This window comes from Papio anubis, chromosome 16 (genome assembly GCF_008728515.1).
Source record: "Papio anubis isolate 15944 chromosome 16, Panubis1.0, whole genome shotgun sequence".
NCBI classification, from domain to species: Eukaryota; Metazoa; Chordata; class Mammalia; order Primates; family Cercopithecidae; genus Papio; species Papio anubis.
In genome coordinates, this window is record NC_044991.1 from 18,581,500 (window position 1) to 18,595,073 (window position 13,574).

At 45.6% G+C, this 13,574-nt stretch overlaps 1 protein-coding gene across 3 annotated transcripts; it reads left to right on the top strand.

Moving 5' to 3' along the window:
* The first annotated feature begins 6 nt into the window (after window positions 1–6).
* C16H22orf42 (chromosome 16 C22orf42 homolog) lies at window positions 7–8,722 on the top strand. 3 transcript variants are annotated; one of them, XR_004178910.1, is made up of 10 exons: window positions 7–98; window positions 573–600; window positions 1,054–1,115; window positions 1,602–1,629; window positions 2,072–2,133; window positions 2,550–2,577; window positions 3,097–3,161; window positions 3,999–4,026; window positions 4,107–4,555; window positions 8,579–8,722. XR_004178910.1 is itself a non-coding variant. In XM_031656363.1 (9 exons), exons 3-9 carry the CDS (start codon window positions 1,101–1,103, stop codon window positions 4,190–4,192), a joined length of 312 nt encoding a protein of 103 aa, XP_031512223.1. In that variant the 5' UTR covers window positions 7–98; window positions 573–600; window positions 1,054–1,100; the 3' UTR covers window positions 4,193–4,716. The 3 variants fall into 3 exon arrangements, 1 of the variants encoding a protein (XP_031512223.1); XR_004178911.1 differs by having other exon boundaries at window positions 573–1,115; XM_031656363.1 differs by lacking the exon at window positions 8,579–8,722 and having other exon boundaries at window positions 4,107–4,716.
* Window positions 8,723–13,574: the final 4,852 nt, after the last annotated feature.

The following is a 13,574-nucleotide window of genomic DNA, read 5'->3' on the forward strand; positions in this document are numbered from 1 at the left end:
CAATGCACTGATCGTCACTCTGTGTTCTCCTAGATTCTGATGAACATCCGCAGGCGTTCCCACATGGCGGTGTGGAAGAGAATACGGGATCAGAACTTGTAAGACGTATTTCTTTCTCTGGAAGAGAAATTGTTTTTGTTTTTTTCTGGGGCTTCTAGACTATCAAGTGAATATCATGTTTGACGCCATCATGAATCAGGCCTCAGTTGGTCGTGGACTTTAGCAACCAGTCACTGGAGGTTATGACCAACTGAGGCCTGATTGATGATGGCAGTCGAAGGACGGCACCACTTACAAACTGTCTGGTAGTGAGTATGTTTCTCAATAGCAACCTTTTCCCCTTGAAAGATAATTTTGTATTTGCCAGCCAACATGGACACTTGCTAAATATAACCCAAAAAACCCCACGGCATTTTCCACAATCATTCTCTATGCTTTATTTGGGGGCCAGTGACTTGATCACTGCTTGACGTCCGGTTTTTTATTTCAGCAAGTGAATAAAAGGCCTTTGCCAACAGAACCCAGCATCATCTGATCCTCATGGTGTTTCTTTTTCTTTTCTCTTTTTGCAGGATTTATCTACAGCTGAGTATGACGACCGTATGTATTTAAAAAAAAAAAACAAAAAACAAAACAGCTTTGTTTAGATGTAGTTGACATGCAAAACAATTCACCCATTTAAAGTAGGTGATTCAGCGTTTTTACTATATTTACACGGTTGTGCAACCATTGTTACAATCTCATCTTAGAACCTCTTTATTACCCCTCAAAGAAACCCCACTAGTAGTCACTCCTCTGTCTTTCCCAACTCTTAAGATGACTATTTCACATTGATGACGTTGCCCTAGCTAGAAAGCCTAGGATCTTTCATTTCTTACTGCCCCTCTCCTTTGCCTGCCTTCGACACCAAGGAGAATGGTCCAGCAACAGCTCAGTCCATGCTTGTCAACCGCCCCCCTCCATACACTGCAGCCCTGGTCCACATCCCCCAAGGCTCCTTGTGGGATTCCTCAGCAACACCAATGCACTGACCGTCACTCTGTGTTCTCCTAGGTCCTGTTGAAGAGCTGCAGGAGCCTGCCCATGGCAGTGTGGAGGATATGAAATCAGAACTTGTAAGACGTATTTCTTTCTCTGGAAGAGAAATTTTTTTTGTTTTGGTTTTTGTTTTTAATGCGGCTTCTAGACTATCAAATGAATATCATTTTTGACTGCCAGCATGGATCAGGCCTCAGTTGGTCATGGACTCTAGCGACCAGTCACTGGAGGTTATGACCAACTGAGGCCTAACTGACCATGGCAGTCGAAGGACGGCACCACTTACAAACTGTCTGGTAGTGAGTATGTTTCTCAGTAGCAACCTTTTCTCCTTGAAAGATAATTTTGTATTTGCCAGCCAACATGGACACTTGCTATATATTCCCAAAAAAACCCCACGGCATTTTCCACAAGCATTCTCTATGCTTTATTTGGGGGCCAGTGACTTGATCACTGCTTGACGTCCAGTTTTTTATTTCAGCAAGTGAATAAAAGGCCTTTGCCAACAGAACCCAGCATCATCTGATCCTCATGGTGTTTCTCTTTCTTTTCTCTTTTTGCAGGAATTATCTACAGCTGAGTATGACGACCGTACGTATTTCAAAAAAAAAAAAAAAACCAGCTTTGTTTAGATGTAGTTGACATGCAAAATAATTCACCCATTTAAAGTAGGTGATTCAGCGTTTTTACTATATTTGCACAGTTGTGCAACCATTGTTATAGTCTCACCTTAGAACCTCTTTATTACCCCTCAAAGAAACCCCACTAGTAGTCACTCCTCTGTCTTTCCCAACTCTTAAGATGACTATTTCACATTGATGAGGTTGCCCTAGCTAGAAAGCCTCTTTCATTTCTTACTGCCCCTCTCCTTTGCCTTCCTTCAACACCAAGGAGAATGGTCCAGCAACAGCTCAGTCCATGCTTGTCAACCACCCCCCTCCATACACTGCAGCCCTGGTCCACATCCCCCAAGGCTCCTTGTGGGATTCCTCAGCAACACCAATGCACTGACCGTCACTCTATGTTCTCCTAGTTTCTGATGAAGATCTGCAGGAGCCTGCATATGGCGGCGTGGAGGATATGAAATCAGAACTTGTAAGACGTATTTCTTTCTCTGGAAGAGAAATGTTTTTTTTGTTTTGTTTTTTGTTTTTTCTGGGGCTTCTAGACTATCAAGTGAATATCATTTTTGACTGCCATCATAGATCAGGCTTCAGTTGGTCATGGACTCTAGTGACTGGTCACTAGAGGTTATGACCAACTGAGGCCTGATTGACGATGGCAGTCAAAGGACCGCATCATTTACAAACTGTTTGGTAGTGAGTGTATTTCTCAGTAGCAACTTTTCTCCCTGAAAAATAGTTTTGTATTTGCCAGCCAACATGGACACTTGCTAAATATTTCAAAAAAAAAACCCACTGCATTTTCCACAAGCATCCTCTATGCTTTCTTTCGGGGCCAGTGATCTGATTACTGTTTTTTTTTTTTTTTCTCTCTCTCTCTTATTGCAGAGCACTTCGAAAACCCAGTCTCAACTCTGTACGTATTCTTTTTTTTTTTAACAGCTTTATTTAAACATAGTTGACGTGCAAAACAATTTACTCATTTAAATTAGGTGATTCAGCGTTTCTACTATATTTACACGGTTGTGCAACCATTGTTACAATCTCATCTGAGAACCTCTTTATTCCCCCTCAAAGAAACCCCACTGGTAGTCACTCCTCTGTCTTTCCCAACTCCCACACCCCTGGATCTAGGCAGCCTCGAATCTACTTCCTGTTTCTATAGTACAGTGGCTTTCTGTATTAACCGGTTCTTAAAGTGACTATTTCACATTGATGAGGTTGCCCTAGGTAGAAAGCCAAGGCTCTTTCATTTCTTTCTGCCCCTCTCCTTTGCCTGCCTTCAACACCAAGGAGAATGGTCCAGCAGCAGCTCAGTCCATGTTAGTCAACGGCCCACCTCCATACACTCCAGCCCCGGTCCACAGCCCCCAAGGCTCCTTGTGAGATTCCTCAGCAGCACCAATGCACTGACTGTCACTCTATCTTCTCCTAGATTTGGTCGAAGATCTCAGTGAGGGTCCATCTGGTGGTCTTGAAGATCTCATGACATCGGAGATGGTAAGATGCATTTCTTTGTCTGAAGAAATGTTTCTCCTGGTTCCTCTTGCCTTATTAATGAAATGAAGATACAAAAATCTGACCAAGTACATTATAGAAGACAAATGCAATTTTTTTGTTGGCTGGAATATCAAGGGAATACCATATTTGATGGCTGTCGTCCATCAGGTCTTAGTTGATCATGGACTCTAGTGACTGGTCACTGGAGTTTATGACCAACTGAGTCCTGTTGGATGATGGTGGTCAAAAATGACAGCATCACTTACAAACTATCTTGTAGTGAGCATATTTCTCAGTAGCAACTTTTGCTTCTTGAAAAATATTTTGTATTTGCCAGCCAACATGGACTTGCTAAATATTCCATGAAAACCCATTGCCTTTTCCACAAGCATCGTCTATGCTTCCTTCACGGGGCCAGTGACTTGATCACTGTTTGACATGTTGTTTTGTAATGTCACCAAGTGAATAAAAGATCTGTGCTGGCCGGGCGTGGTGGCTCACGCCTGCAATCCCAGCACTTTGGGAGGCTGAGGCAGGCGGATCACGAGATCAGGAGATTGAGACCATCCTGGCTAACACGGTGAAACCCCATCTCTACTAAAAATACAAAAAATTAGCTAGGCGTGGTGGCGGGCACCTGTAGTCCCAGCTACTCGGGAGGCTGAGGCAGGAGAATGGCATGAACCCGGGACGTGGAGCTTGCAGTGAGCCAAGAGCGCGCCACTGCACTCCAGCCTGGGCGACAGAGCGAGACTCCGTCAAAAAAAATAAAAGATCTGTGCCAACAGGACTCCATGTGATCTGATCCTCATAGTGTTTTCCTTTCTCCTATTGCAGGCAAAGAAGAGACACCAAGCTTACCTCTGTAAGTGTGTGTGTGTGTGTGTGCGTGTGTGTATTTTGTTTGTTTTTTGTTTGAGACGAAGCCTTGTTCTTTTCCCCTAGGCTGGGCTGAGATGGCAGAATCTCGGCTCAAGGAATCCCCCAGCTCCCAGGTTCGAGGACTTCTCCGGCTTCTGCGTCCCAAGTAGCTGGGATCAGGGACGCCTGCCACCACCCCCAGCTACCATCATTTTATGAATGCATATTTCCATCTGGGTGAAAAAAATATCGCAAACCCCTTTCTCTTCCTACTGAGCACCTGTGAACAGTGACCTGCAGTTTGTGGCTGTAGCCAGTCCTCATGGAGCCTGGTGTTCTTACATTTCATTCTGAGGCTCACATTCTCAGTCACCCTGCAGGAGAACACCCGCCCCATCCTGGGTCATTACAGGGTGTGCCCATCCATCTGCTGCATCTGAGGAGCTGGGTCCAGCTTCTACGGTGAATCCATATATTTCTGTGTTTCCTGGATAAGGAAGAGGAAAGGAGCTGAGCTGGGGGAGGAAGAAGAGGTAATATTAACTGACTCCTTATTTTGTACCAGGCACTGTACTAGTTACATATCCTTTTATCTCATGTAATTCTTACCAAACAGTAAGGGGGTTGGGAGTGATAGGGACAATACTGTTACCTCCATTTTAGGGTGAGAAAATGAAGGCTCAGAAAGGTTAAATAACTTGCCCAAGGTCACTCAGTTGCTAAGAGCCAGGATATGAAACAGAAGCTTTATATTAGATGGGTTCAAATTTATTTTCAATTTCCCTGCTCCATTCTGAATATGCATTGGCATTTACCCTTGGGCTACGTAGGACAAGTGCTTTGTCACCAAAACACCTATTGTGAACTCTTTCTGCCCTAGTATGATTCATGCATTTTATCTTCTTCAAACTAAAAACCTTTAAGAGTCAGGAACCTGCCATACAGACTCTCAACTTAAACCTCAGCCACTTTTACCCTAAAATTCAGACTTGTGTAGACATCTCTAGAAGACTTGGTGGACTAATCTTTAAGAGTTCGTTGGCATGAGGGAGGAAGGGGAGCCCAAATTTGGACAAAGTCCATTTCTTAGAGTTCCTCCAGCCCAGTCTGAGTGGTAGAAATCAGGAACTGAAAATAAATTTGAAAGTTGTTTGAAATCATGGTAAGACATGGGGAACATAATATGCTGGGGGCTTGTGTTATAAATGAGGCTATTTTTCTATTTTTAGTATTTTGTATTTTTAGTAGAGACGGAGTTTCACCATTTTGGCCAGGCTGGTCTTGAACTCCTGATCTCAAGTGATCCCCCCCACCTCAGCCTCCAAAAGTGCTGGGATTACAGGCGTGAGCTACCGCGCCCAGCCTACTGTAAGTGTGTATATATATGGGCTTAGAGGCGTGAGCTACTGCGCCCAGCCCACTGTAAGTGTGTATATATATAATAGAAATATAATACATATGGCTGGGCATGGTGGCTCACGCCTGTAATCCCAGCACTTTGGGAGGCCAAGGCGGGTGGATCACAAGGTCAGGAGATTGAGACCATCCTAGCTAACACAGTGAAACTCCGTTTCTACTAAAAATACAAAAAATTAGCTGGGCGTGGTGGCGGGCGCCTGTGGTCCCAGCTACTCCGGAGGCTTAGGCAGGAGAAAGGTGTGAACCCAGGAGGCAGAGCTTGCAGTGAGCCAAGATCGCGCCACTGCACTCCAGCCTGGGAGACAGAGGGAGACTCTGTCTCAAAAAATATACATAAATATAAATATATAATATATAAATGTATATTTATATATAATATAGTATATAACATTATATATATGCTATATGATATATTGTATATATACTATATAATATAAATGTATAATATATATTATATTACATATAATATAAACACATTTCTGGCCCAGAAATGTGTTTCAACTAGACGTAGCCCCCCAGTTCTTGGCCAGGGCAGTGACAGCGCTCCCGAGTAGCAGGGGAGGTGGGGAGAGACATGAGATCCAGCACAGGGTGAGCTCAGCAAAGGGGTAGGGACTGACCCTAGAGTTCAGGTCATCCTCGCAACTCTTCTGTGGAATCCGCAACACCTCAGTTTCCACTTACTTTGGAGGTGGTTTAACATCGTCAGTATCACACTCGGAGTCTTCCCGCAGATGGAAGAGGAACCCTGGCCATGGGTGTTTACTGCCAGGGCAGTGACTGTCTCTTCCTCGTTTGTCCTTATCCCAGAGCTCAGTCCTAGGGGAGACATGTTAGGCCCCATGGATGTTTTAATGAACACACCCCTAGAATGAGCTCTAGGTCGCCCCCAGGCTGGGATCTAGTGCAGGTGTGGAAGGGTTTTCTTCTCAGCCTGTTGAGCCCCACACTCATCCTGGAGCCTGCCCAGCTTCTGAGTCAAGGTCCCTGGAGATGAGGGTGAGCTCCTGAGGACAGCGAGATGCCCCTACCCCTCTGCTCCTGCTGCTCTGATCTGGTCTAAACAGGACGTGCAGAGCCATGCTCGTCCACTGGGTGCAAGAGCGCCCCCTGCTGGAATCCCTCTGGACCTGGATATTGTCCTCATGATCATATCCCCAGCCCCACAGAGTGACTGACCCTTGTGCAGATGCCCAGGAAGTAACCTTAAATGTAGGCTAGAATCAGAGCAGCAAATGATTCTGCAAACAAACAAACAAACAAACAAACAAAAAACTCCAGGATAAGGGAGTCATATCTTCCTCGTTTCTGGATCTCTGGAACTGTCCCGTCTAGTGTGGTTCTCAGTCATATATGTGCCTCTTCATGGTTAAACAAATTTAAATATATACAATTAAAAATTCAGAACCTCATCACAACAGCCACCATGCAATGGCCCAGCAGCCACATGTTTATACAGCTCGACTTTTCCTTCTTTCTACCCTTTGATGAGAACATGATCTTCAGGCTGGCGCTGGTTTACCGGAAATTCTAGGGGTGGTACATGTGCTAAAAGACTTTTAGTTTTGAGGGAAAGGAAAGTGAAAGATCAAATCAAGTATATAATTTTTAAGAAATGGACCTTTTGTTTTAAATGTGGGGACATCAGCAGTGAACTTTATAGTCCTTGGTGCCTTCTTACCGAGAAATTTCCTTTAGCATCTATTTTTATTAGTTTTTAAGACCAAAGAAATCCAAACACCATTTTATATTTGACAATGCTTCCTGTATGTTTATACCAGATAAGCTAGATTTCACCTTTATATTAGTGTTATTAATGTTCAACTTAGTTTTAATAAAACTTTGTAAACATATTTATTCAATTTTTAATGTCTGACCATAAGATAAGATTTTTATAGACTTTTTTAACCTTTTATAATTTTTGTCAAAGAGCAGGCTAGTGCTTTCAGAAAAACCCGTTGTATTTTTCTTTTAATGTCCAGTTCACAGAAAAACTGGATGATACCCCTTTAACTGTAGCCAATATGTTTACACACAGAATTTTCCTTACAATTAATGTTTCAAAACTTGCTTAAACCTTCAAAACAATTTTTAACCTTTTAATGTAAGTAAAAATAAACATTCTTATGCCTCCTTATAATCCTTTTACCAAAGGCATATTTTACTTTCCTTATACACTTTGCACATAAACTGTTTCTTCAATAGTTTTACATTCAGGAGGATTAATTAATTTAAATTATACATCATTTCTTTCATAAATTTTTCTGACACTTTTTTTATGACTTTCACAGACAATTCTTCGACATGCCTCAAGTTTCTGACTTATTGCAAACATCCCTTTCTTTAAACAACTAGTTAATTTATTTCAGGACAAGAATTTTCCATATAACATTCCTTTTTATATAAACTCTGCCCCCCCTTTGTTGTTGTTGTTGTTGTTGTTGTTGTTGTTTTCAAAGATGATAACCATTCTTTTGCAAAGCAGACTTCCTTCATATCTGTGGACTAGACTGTCCGAGGCCACAGATTAGAAGTTACTATAATACATGTTACATTGTTAACTTTTAGCAAACTTTACTTTTGTTGAAAACTTTGTAAGTGTGGGATTTCAATTATCCTTTGTATTAACAAGACTTTGTTTAGTCCAAATTAACTTAGAATTAGTGTAGATGGCTTTATTCTGTAAGTACTTTAAGGCTTGGCTAAGTGCAAACAGCTCACAGATTTGAGCAGACCAATTATTGGGCAATTTTTCTAACTCTGCTTCTACAAGAGTTTCACTGAATTACAGAATACCCATTGTGGGTTTTTTTTCCTCAGTCACCTGGGAGAAACTATCAATCATCCTGTCCTGAAGGGAGTTCCTCCTAGGTGTAGTCGGACCTTTGTATGGCAATTAAGATTTAAATCCCCCGTTAGGAAATCTGCTGGGTTAAGAGCATTTTCAGGGGTTTATGTTAAATCATCTTTTTCTAACAGAATAGCCCTATACTTGAAGATTTTTGAGTTAGTAAGCTACCTTTTTTCTTTTTTTTTCTTTTCTTTTTTTTCTTTTTAACTTAGGATACTTCTTAACTGGTGAGGTGTGCTCACAATTAGGTTTCCTCTAAATTTATTTTTCTACTTTCTTCTGTTAGCAAAGCAGTTGCCGCTACAGACTGAATGCATTTGAACCATCTGTGGGATACTGGGTTCAAGGAATTCACACCAAATCAGAATCAAAACCAAAACCAAAGTGCCGATAAAGGCACGCCATGGGTGATCAGGCCACACGTCAACCGAAATGGAGTGGGCAAGTTCCCAAGACTGGTCCTGTCAAGCAATTCAAACCAAGTCAAAATCAAAACCCAAATCAGGCCGGGCGTGGTGGCTCAAGCCTGTAATCCCAGCACTTTGGGAGGCTGAGACGGGCAGATCACGAGGTCAGGAGATCGAGACCATCCTGGCTAACACAGAAAACCTCGCCTCTCTACTAACAAATACCAAAAACTAGCCGGTGCAGGTGGCGGCGCCTGTAGTCCCAGCTACCGGGAGGCTGGAGGCAGGAGAATGGCGTAAACCCTGGAGGTGGAGTTGCAGCATTAAGATCCCGCCACTGCATTCAGCCTGGTGACAAAGTGAGACTCCGCTTCAAAAAGACTTATAAAGACTTATAAATCCATTTTTAAAATGTTAAGGGTCAAGCACGGTAGGCTCAAGCCTGTAATCCCAGCACTTTGGGAGGCCGAGACGGCATGATCACTTAGGTCAGAGACCGAGACCATCCTACAACCCAGTGAAACCCCGCCTCACTAAAAACACAAAAACTAGTCAAGCTTAGGTGGCATGTGGGCTCTGTAGTCCCAGCTACTCGAGGCTGAGGCAGGAGAATGGTGAACTCCTGAGTATGGAGCTTTTGCAGTGAGATCTGGCCACTGCACTCCGCCTACATGAGCCAGACTCTCTCAAAAACAAACCAAAACCAAAAACCCAAAAGTGCCGAGCAAAGGCATGCTATGGGTGATCGGCCACGCCTAATTCAAATGGAGGGCAGTTCCCAAGACCGGGTCCTACTCAGGCACTCCAGATATCTGGACTCCAAGAGCCGGTTCCTTCCCGGTGTTCAACCAGTGTGTTGATTCTCCTCGGGGGCCTGCAGTGCACTGCTCTGACGAGGCATTCCACCAGGGCAAATGCCTGCCCAGGAGCATGCTCAGGATCCACATAGCTCAAGCTGGCCGGAGTCCCCTGCAGGGATGCTCCACAGGGCAGGCCTAAGCCGCCTAAGGGGCTGCCTCGCTTCCCGGTCACGGAACCAAGAAATGTAGCAGGATGAGCCACAGACAAAAGTCTTCAGACACCAGGTTAAAGAAGGAAGAGGCTTTATTCAGCCAGGAGGTCGACAGTCTTGCGTCTCAAGAACAGAACTGAGCTCTCCAAAGACTTCATTCAGCCAGGAGCATCGATAGACTTGCATCTCAAGAACAGAACCGAGCTCTCCAAAGACTTCATTCGGCCAGGAGTGTCGATAGACTTGCGTCTCAAGAACAGAACCGAGCTCCCTGAAGAAAGAGTTCCTGGCCCTTTTAAGGGCTTACAACTCTAAGGCGTCCACGTGACAGGGTCGTGATAGGCTGAGCAAGCTTGGGGTACATGACCAGGTGGGTACGTGATCTACAGATAGCACAAGTGATTAGGGTGGGGGTTAATCTTTAGCCCACAGGCCTGGCCAATGGCCCCGATCAGTCTGTTATTTTTCAGTTTTTACTTCCTCCTTTTCTTTGGAGAGAGGAGACAGTAAGAGGAATGGCCTCTGTCCTCATTCTGGGCCATCTTTCTCCTGCTTCATGCCTGAAGTTGCCCATTAACCCCGAGTGGACCGGTTCCTTGAAGTGGGAAGCGGCATTTAGAGATCACACTCGGGGTGCTACTAACACAGCCCTTTTGAGTCAGACACCCCGAACACACCCAAAAAGGACACGCGACCCGGAGAGGGTGATAGGAGCTTGCTTCCAACTTCTCCCTGGAGGTTGAGGCTGGACTTTCTTACACCTGGCGAGACCCATCCCAAACTAAGACAACACCAGGGAGGATGGAAGGGAGACCCCTGGAGCTGTGTTGTGGTCAGACTGGACCTTCCCATGGCTGCTGAGACTCTGGGACAAGCTGCCCCTTCTCTGGGGCACTGGGGACACCTGAGGATGCCTTCCTGCTCTTACTTTGTGGTCACAGCAAGAGATCAGGGTTACAACTACCCTGTAGTGTAGAGAATTCCTGTCCCTTTCCATGTCACTTCCCTCCTTAGGGAAGCAAACGCCCTCCCAGGAGCCCATTCCCATTCCTGGGCCACAGTCAAAGGGAAAATCTGATCCAGACACGAACTTCCTTGCGCCTCTGCATTTCCAGATGTCCTGTCATTGCGTGTGTGGGGCTGACTGTCTCATCTCAGCTTGAGAAGGGCAGGCAGGGGTGTGGACACTCTGCTGAGCAAATGCCCGCCGGAGTCAGTGGTTCCGATTTCCTGAATCACGGTGGCAGGTGGGGGCTGGGGAGGGGGACACAGGGAGTTCTGGGGAGTAGTTTTTGTATGAGCCTATGTCACAGTGTTTGATATTTAGCAGAGACCCATCTGACCATCCTAAAGAAAGGTGCAACAGAAACTCACTTCACAGGGCCTTCATGATAACTGAACGAGACAACATACTTAAGTATCTGGTCCTTGATATCTGAGAGATACTGAGTAATGAAAATGATCCTTTCTCCCTCTCTGATACTTAACGTGGCCCCTTACCTTGGGCTGCTGGTTCTGGAGGGTCGCAGGGAAGCAGGATGGTTCACGCTGCTTTCACCACAAGCTCTGGCACCCAGTAAGAACCAGCACGGCATGCATGGAGCACACACCATACACCAGGCTTGGTGCTAAGAACCTTACATACTTGATCTCATTTAACTGCCCTTAGAAGTCAGGGGATGATCCCCATTTCACAGAATACTGAGGTTCATAAATGTCAAATAACCTGCCTGGAGGAGCCAGGTCTGAGAACAAGGTCCGTGCTCATAGCCACGTGGTACCCGTGGTCCCAGAGTCACAGGCCTTCTGAAGACGTGAAATTTGGTTAGAGATCAATTTTCTGTCTCTGGAATCATCATATCCCCTCAATTCTTATGTGTTTACAGGCAAGGACGTGTCAACGTAGAGACCTAGGAGGACAAAGTGAACTTCCTGAGCCCCGACAGGCAGGAGTCCTGCCAAAGCCAAAATGTATCACCTTGGAAGATGATGCCCCAGGAAGAATGGGGAGGAGGGAGGAGGAAAAACCGCTGATGACGCTGACTCGCTCTTTGGGGCCCGTCGTATCAGCAAAGCCAGCTCTTTTGAGATGGAAGAACAAAGATGTTTCTCCTCTGTGAGGAGGTGATAATGGTGTTCTGGGTGAAGGACAGCAGCTTTGTCCTGGAAGGAATCTGACTTGGAAGGAGGCCCAGTTGTCCAGCAGGCGCCTGCTCCCTTTCTGCTCTGGTTTCCAAAGGGCTCTCCCGGTGAGCTCCTTCTCAGAGCTGCTGGCAGGGAGGTCCTGGCTGGGGCAATCCATGGGGACGCCTGGAGCAGTGGGAGCTCATCTTGGGACCCGGACGGCAGCTGCTCCACCTCAGTACCCGGACTATGAGGTTGGTGGCTGGGCACCACGAGGCCAGAGAAAGCAGCCTGATTTGGATTTCAGAAGAACTGGGCTTGAGTCCTGCTCCCACACCAAACCATGTGACTTAGGTGTCACTTATGTTTTTATTTCCTGGCAGTAAAACTGTCATTACCTACAATATGGGAATTGTAAGGAACTACTGAAAAAACAAATCTTAAAATGTTCTGTGCAGACTCTCAAATACTGTGCAAATATTAAACTGTTGTAAAATCCAGTCTCTGCCTTTGAGATTTTACAATCTGGTGAGCAGGTAAACACAAGCACACATAACAAGAAAACAGTCTCCATTTAGTGCTGGGTGATGGGAACAGAAAGCAAATGCTTTGAGTTTGGGGTAGTGGGCTGGGGTGATGAGGGAAGGCAGGAACGCGGGGAAGGCAGACTGTGATTTTTTTTTTTTTTTTTTTTTTTTTGGAGAGGGAGTCTCGCTCTGTTGCCCAGGTTGGAGTGCGGTGGCGTGATCTCGCCTCACTGCAACCTCTGCCTCCCGGGTTCCAGCAATTCTCTGTCTCAGCCTCCTGAGCTGCTGAAATTACATGTGCCTACCACCACGCCCGGCTTATTTTTGTATTTTTAGTAGAGATGGGGTTTCACCATCTTGGCCAGGTGGTCTTGAACTCCTGACCTCATGATCCACCCGCCTCGACCTCCCAAAGTGCTAGGATTACACGTGTGAGCCACCGTGCCTGGCCTTGAATGGGTTTTTAAAGATTTGGGCAGACAAGCTGGGTCACTGGGTGCTCCCACAGAGGAAGCATGAGCCAAGGTGCAGCAGCCATTCTACCCACAACCTGCTTTAGCCATCAGGTGCAACAGAGGCTGCACACTGGTGACACATTAGGAGAAATCCAATCTGCTCGTGTGTTTTATTCACACCGCACAGTGTTTACTATCATTTGGCCACTTAAGACAGGGATATTTAAAATGAAAAATTCAGATTTCCCTTTTTTTTTGAGACAGAGTCTCACTCTGTCACCCAGGCTGGAGTGCAGAGGTGCAATCTCGGCTCACTGCAACATCTGACTCCCAGGTTCAAGCAATTCTCCTGCGTCAGTTTCCCGAGTAGCTGAGATTACAGGCGTATGCCACCACGCCTGGCTAATTTTTGTATTTTCAGTAGAGACAGGATTTTACCACATTGGCCAGGCTGGTGTCCAACTCCTGACCTCATGATCTGCCCACCTGGGCCTCCCAGAGTGCTAGGATTACAGGCATGGGCCACCACGCCTGACCCAGAGTTCCCATTCTTTTTAAAAACCGGAAGACCTGGCCACACTGGGTCCTCTTCCCCAGCCAGTAGTGATCCTCTTCTGAGTTTCTGAGAGGGTTCAGCCACACCCACTCCATCCCCCGTCGCCTTTCCCACCTACTCCAGTTAACCTATCACCACCTGGACTGTCAGCATCTGGGCTCCTGATTCCCCGGGGTAAACAAAACCTTCGATTGGGAAGAA